Genomic DNA, 6,000 nt, shown 5'->3' with positions numbered 1-6,000 from the left:
CAGCAGGTGTGTTGGCTACCTCAGCAACAGCAATTCCCCTCACACACTGCACTGTGAGACTCCTATTTTACAACGGTTTTAGAAGGAATCTGCACGATTTCTTAGGGTGTTAGTAGGTTTTTAGAAATCCGTGCAGAAATGTCTAATATTTTGTCTCTTGATAAATGTCCCCCAGTGACTGGCTAGCTGCTGTAATCGCAAAATAATGAATATAGGTACAGGTTCAATTCACTGGACTATTATTCCAACGCTGGACAGAGCAGTGTCTCGCTCAGAATTACAAGTGCCCAGCTGAGGTTGCCGAGGTGGCTGAGGGGTGGCCTACACCCCACATGCGCTGACGGGCCCAATCTGGCCAGCGGATCCGGTGAATTTATTCAACTTGAGGGGGAGCGGTGCGTGGCATACTCCCCCTATATGTGTTTACAAGTGATTGTATCAGAGACTGTCTTCCTGCGCTGAACCCAAATTTACTATCCATCTTTTGTTCCTGATTGTAAGTTATGGTCAGGTCAAACCCTTTAAGTGTTATCTATGCAAAAAAGCTTGTCCTCTTGTTGAATTCAGTCAGTTCCTGATAAGTAAATAGAAACCAATTAGCTGATATCTGTTTTTTTTTTTTTAATACTTTCCTGCAGTGTGTGCAGCTTGAAAACAGACCAATGGAAAAAAGCCGCTGCAACTTTTTATTAGTCCATTTTTAATCTACACAAATTTGCATCAACTTGGAATTATTTGCATCTCATTGAACATCGATAACTACTAGGTTATTAGTCCTATCATCTTTACAAAACATGTAAGCTGCAGTTTTGAGAGCTTATACCTTTAAAGCGGATCAGAGAACCACAAGCCCCTTGGTAAGAAACACATGAATCAATCTAGGTAGTCTGGAAAGCACTGCATAATAGAGCACTATATAAACATAAAATATAAATCTATTATAAATGGAAAAAAACTAAAAGGCAAGATGTAGCCATACTGGCTTAGAATAAATTGGTTTTCACCAGCTGGTGATTAAAACTGCTGCATGATCATTCAACTACCAGATACAGAACTTCTGCATTTGAAATGTGATAATTTCCCCCTGGCAACCAACCAATTCTGATAAACTGCTCTATGCAACAGAAAATTACTTGGCCCAGTTCTCAGAAAGCAAACCAGAGTTTTCAAGGAAATGATGACAGCAGACCAAATACCTTACTCTTCAAAGATCACTTCCTCAAGATCATCACACAAAATGTGTGCGCTTTTTTATGCTTCAAGAATATGCAAAGATTCACTCATCCATCACAAGGGCAGGTGACAGCCATTGCAGAAATGATACAAAATACAACCCGTCCACAGGAGTAACGGCACAAAGCCAAGCAGTCAGTTTTTAAAACTTTTTTAATTTTTTATATTTTTTTTTTGTTTTTATTTTATATTATCTACAAAGTAAAAGTTTTTTTTCCTTAACTTAAAAGTTACACCGCTGCTGTGAGGCAACAGCCACATCAAACCTGATTCATAAATAATAATCCAACAGTTTGATGATAAGAATCTTTACTGAATTGGTTTCAAGTTTAGACATAAAAAGGGATTTTAGAGTCTTGATTTTCTTTCTGTTTTTAAGATGAAGATAGCAGCAAGAATCACTCGTGTTACTTCCTCCGCTAGCTGATGAGTTCATAACTTAGAAGGGCCATTAAAAATAAATAACTTCCAGTTATCAGCAAGCAAAGTTTGGGGTTTCGGAGGACTGGTACAGTGTAAGCTTGCAAATTCCTACATTCCTGTATTCAGTCCAAATCTCTCCCACTGCAGATGATCAGTTAGCATTCCTATTGGAGGTTAGCAGAAATCAAGATTTATTTTTTTAGACAAAAATGGGAAATTCTAGACGGTGGGACTTCCACTGGAAGGAAGCAGAAGGTGGGAAATATTTTTTTTTTGGCCTACAAAAGGGTTCCAGCCTTTTCAGAGAGCTCCGGATTCACAACTGTTGTTGGTGATGTGCTTGCACTAGAAGACAACAAAAACAATTGTTACAACGATGTAAAAGTCATTCACATTTTTATTATTATTTATTGTATTTATAAAGCGCCAACGTATTACGCAGCGCTGGACAATATTCACTAGATTGAGTGGGTAAGCTATAGCAGATCAATGATCACAGATGACATTCCTTTTTAATGGCACCAGGGACAATATTTAATGTGGAGCATTAACCATTTCCATACCAGCAGTCTCTACCCCCTTAAGGACCAGATACTGCTGGTACGGTAAAAACGCTGCCTCCTGACGAATCGCCACAATAATCCGCCGTTCCGGGCGGTCACACGTTCTGTCCCCGCCGCTGGTCCCTCTGACGGCAGAGCGTTGTGCGCCGGCCAGGGTCCGCTTTCATTGGCTCCTGACCCGGTTGTCAATGGCTTACAGTGATGATAGGGCCAGGAGCCAATGAAAACAGCTCCTGACCAGCTCAGAGCTCTGCGGTCATAGAGAGGGACCTGCGGCTGGGAGAAAACTGCACAATCGGTGGGAGCGGCGTGACTGCGTGGCGGGATGGTTGAAATCCACGTCCTGTCAGTTAGCGCTGCCACATGCAGGAGGTAGATTTCAACTGCGTCGTTCTGCAAATGGTTAAACAGAGCAGTGTGCAAAATGTGTAAACATTCAGGAAAAAAAAGCCAGACTAGACTCAATTAGGAAGTAGTGAGTTAACTGCATTGGTTATTTTTACAGCCATGACTAGTCTGAATACTGTATCTGGCAGTCTAATGCAGCTGCTCACCTGGAGGATGTGTCATATAGGGAAAGTGTGCAGTTGTAGAAACAGGAATGGGCTGTAGGGCACTCTGTGCCAGAGCAGCTTGAGGACCTCCGGGTGGCTGTGCTGTCATCAGCATCATAGGATGGGCTGTTGGGTGTGACGGAACCATTCCTGACTGTACATGAGCCTAGACAGCACAGATTCAGATAAAGATATTAAAATGAATGCAATACTAAAAGCAACAGCATAAAAACTGTGGTCACACACCATACCATTTGTTAAATTTCTGTTCAATTCAAGAATTGCAATCAATTTTTCTGACTGATCGTAACATTTCAAAAATATGACCAATGTACCACAGTCAGTGTACCCCCCCCCCAATTATGATAAAAATGATTGGAAACTGAGAAAATTGCTAGGGTGTGTATATTACTAAATTGTCAATCTAACACACACCTTACAATCTTTAAAAAAATGTAAAGAAAAACTTCTTGCATTCCGGATTGATAAAAATGGAAAAAAGATCTGATCATATTTATCGAATTGCCGTAAATTCAGTTCATTTTATTGTATGGTGTGTGGCCACCTTAAGACTAGCATATAGGAGGATTGTGTAGTAAAGAAACAATGCTGGGTACACACAGATTTTCTGGTCGATTTACTGTCAGATCGATTATTTCCAACATGTCCGATTTGCTTTTCGATCGATTTTCGTGCATTTTCTGATCGATTTCCGTGCATTTTAATAGGAAATCGATCGGAAAATGCTCGGAAAACTATCGGTAAGCAAATCGAACATGTTGGAAATAAATCGATCTGACAGTATATCGACCAGAAAATCTCAGTGTGTATCCAGCATAACAAAAAACAAACAAACCTGTGTACTTTAGAAAAGCATGTACCCCTTTATGATAGGATTGTATTTGCAGAGTACCCCTTGATGTAAATAAAGTCATCTCACATACCCCTTGAACCCCTCCAAGTACCCCCAAGAATATATGTACCATGTGTTGAAAACCTAGGCTTTAGAACACGCCGAGTGGAAAATAAAAAGTACAGTACTATCTGGTTTACTGTATAACCAATACAGTACTACTACATGTATTTATAGGTTTACTGGCATCTATCGTTACATTAGTCCTCTACGATTCTTTATGGGTCAATGATTTTCTTTGTAAGATGCTATAGTCTGTGCTAAATAGCTGTAGCACTGAGATTTCCAAGTAAATGTCAGCACTCAAGTTGCCACAAGTTCACTTCTCCCTTTCACCTGTCAGGCAAAATCAAAACTTAAAATACAAAACAGAAGGCGTGTTCCCTTCCTATCCCAATCGTTCTACCTTTTATAGTATACTTATTTCAGCAATGAAGATCATCACAACCCAAAGGCCTCAAAAGCATACTATGGGATATGTATAAGGAAATGGCCTCTGTTGGTATTAACTTCCCTTTAAAGAGGCTGGAGCAGAACTAGAAGCTACAATATATAGAAGATATGCAGTTTGACAGTAGGTGGAAAAACAGCCCAAGAAGAGCAGTTTAGTAAATGAGAAGGCAATTCCTCTTTCCAGATTAGCTCTGGAATTCTGTCCGATAAGGAATGTTAGGGAGCTGACTTGCTAAGCTTCTTATTCAATAACACCAAAATATGCTAGGAGATTAATGCAAACCCTAAGGTGGCCATACACTGGTCGATTTGCCATCAGATTCGACCAACAGACAGATCCCTATCTGATCGAATCTGATCAGAGAGGGATCGTATGGCTACCTTTACAGCAAACAGATTGTGAACCGATTTCAGCCTGAAACCGTTCACAATCTGTTGTGGTGGTGCTGCTGCTGCTGCCCCCGCCCACATACATTACCTGCTCCGCCGGCGCGACTCCAGTCTCCCGGTCACCGCTGCTCTGTCTGCGCTCTGGTCTCCAGGTCCGGCATGCCTCACTTCTTCAAGCCCGGCAGGAAGTTTAAACAGTAGAGGGCGCTCTACTGTTTAAACTTCCTGCCGGGCTAGAAGTGAGGCATGCCGGACCTGGAGACCAGAGCGCAGACAGAGCAGCGGTGACCGGGGGTAGTCGTGCCGGCGGAGCAGGTAATGTATGCAGGCTCTATTGCGTCGGCCGTCGGGCACTCGAACGCCGCTAGCGATGCGCTCTTTACCCGCGGGCGATCGACGGGTTTTTTCCGCACGGCGCGATCGGACGAAATGGATCGAAATTCGGCGTGTAGCATGAACGATTGGCAGCAGATTCGATCCCAGTGATCGAATCTGCTGTCGAAACGGGCGCAAATCGGGCCAGTGTATGGCCAGCTTAAGTGACAAACATGAGGAATAACTATCACTAGTCTTGACCATAAATAGGTCTATCCTGGAAACTCATGTCTTCTCTTATTAACAGGTGTAAAAAACAAACCTACTACTATTCAGCTCCAATAAAGGCAGACCTTTAAGGACATGTGAAGTGAGAGGGATATGGAGGCTGCCATATTTATTTCCTTTTAAGCAATATCAGTTGCCTGGCAAATCTGCTGATCCCTTGCCTCTAATATAGTTAGCCAGACACTGAACAAGCATGCAGCAGGTCAGGCGTTTGACAATATTGTCAGATCTGACAAGATTAGCTGCATGCTTGTTATTGGTGCGATTCGTACACTACTGCAGCCAGGCAACTGGTATTGTTTAAAAGGAAATTAAATGTCAGCCCCCATATCCCTCTTACTTTAGTTGTCCCTTAAACATAACATTTGGGGGGGTCTGATCGTTCCTTCCTGCCTGGGTGTTGCGGGGGGGGCACCTCAAAGCCCCCCTCCGTGGCGAAATTCCCCCCCTCTCTCTCCTCCCTCCCTTCCCCGGAGATCCGAGACTGCACAGGAACAGATCTGTCCTGTGCAGCCTCTAACAGGCTCCTGCCTGTCATGTGACAGCGATCCCCGGCCGCTGATTGGCCAGGGATCGCTGATCTGGTACAACGTTGCTACTGTTAGCAGCGTTGTACGGATGTAAACAAAGCGGATTATTTCCGCTTGTGTTTACATTTAGCCTGCGAGCCGCGATCGGCGGCCCGCAGGCTATTCACGGAGCCCCTCACCGTGAATTGACAGGAGCTTCCTGATTAATTAGCCTGCAGCCGGCGACGCAGAACTGCGTCGCTGGTCCTGCAGCTGCCACTTTGCCGACGCGCGGTATGAGTGCGCGGTCGGCAAGTGGTTAAGGCTCATACACAGACTAAAGTCTTTGGAAAATTGAA

At 43.4% G+C, this 6,000-nt stretch overlaps 1 protein-coding gene across 4 annotated transcripts in view; it reads right to left on the bottom strand.

Annotated features, from left to right (window-relative positions):
- Nucleotides 1-1,368: 1,368 nt before the first annotated feature.
- The window catches only part of ATXN2 (ataxin 2), a 145,793-nt gene continuing 141,161 nt past the window's right edge, over nucleotides 1,369-6,000 (bottom strand). For all 4 annotated transcript variants that reach the window (XM_068245574.1, XM_068245592.1, XM_068245582.1 and 1 more), the window contains 2 exons: nucleotides 2,774-2,939; nucleotides 1,369-2,001 (listed from right to left, as the gene is read on the bottom strand). In XM_068245574.1, coding sequence (XP_068101675.1) covers nucleotides 1,973-2,001; nucleotides 2,774-2,939 — 195 coding nt within the window. In that variant the 3' untranslated portion in view covers nucleotides 1,369-1,972. The remainder of the gene's footprint in view (nucleotides 2,002-2,773; nucleotides 2,940-6,000) is intronic.

The sequence above is a fragment of the Hyperolius riggenbachi genome, chromosome 1, assembly GCF_040937935.1.
Source record: "Hyperolius riggenbachi isolate aHypRig1 chromosome 1, aHypRig1.pri, whole genome shotgun sequence".
Lineage (NCBI taxonomy): Eukaryota > Metazoa > Chordata > Amphibia > Anura > Hyperoliidae > Hyperolius > Hyperolius riggenbachi.
Note: the sequence above shows the minus strand (reverse complement) of the source record. Positions and strands in the feature narration are given on the sequence as shown.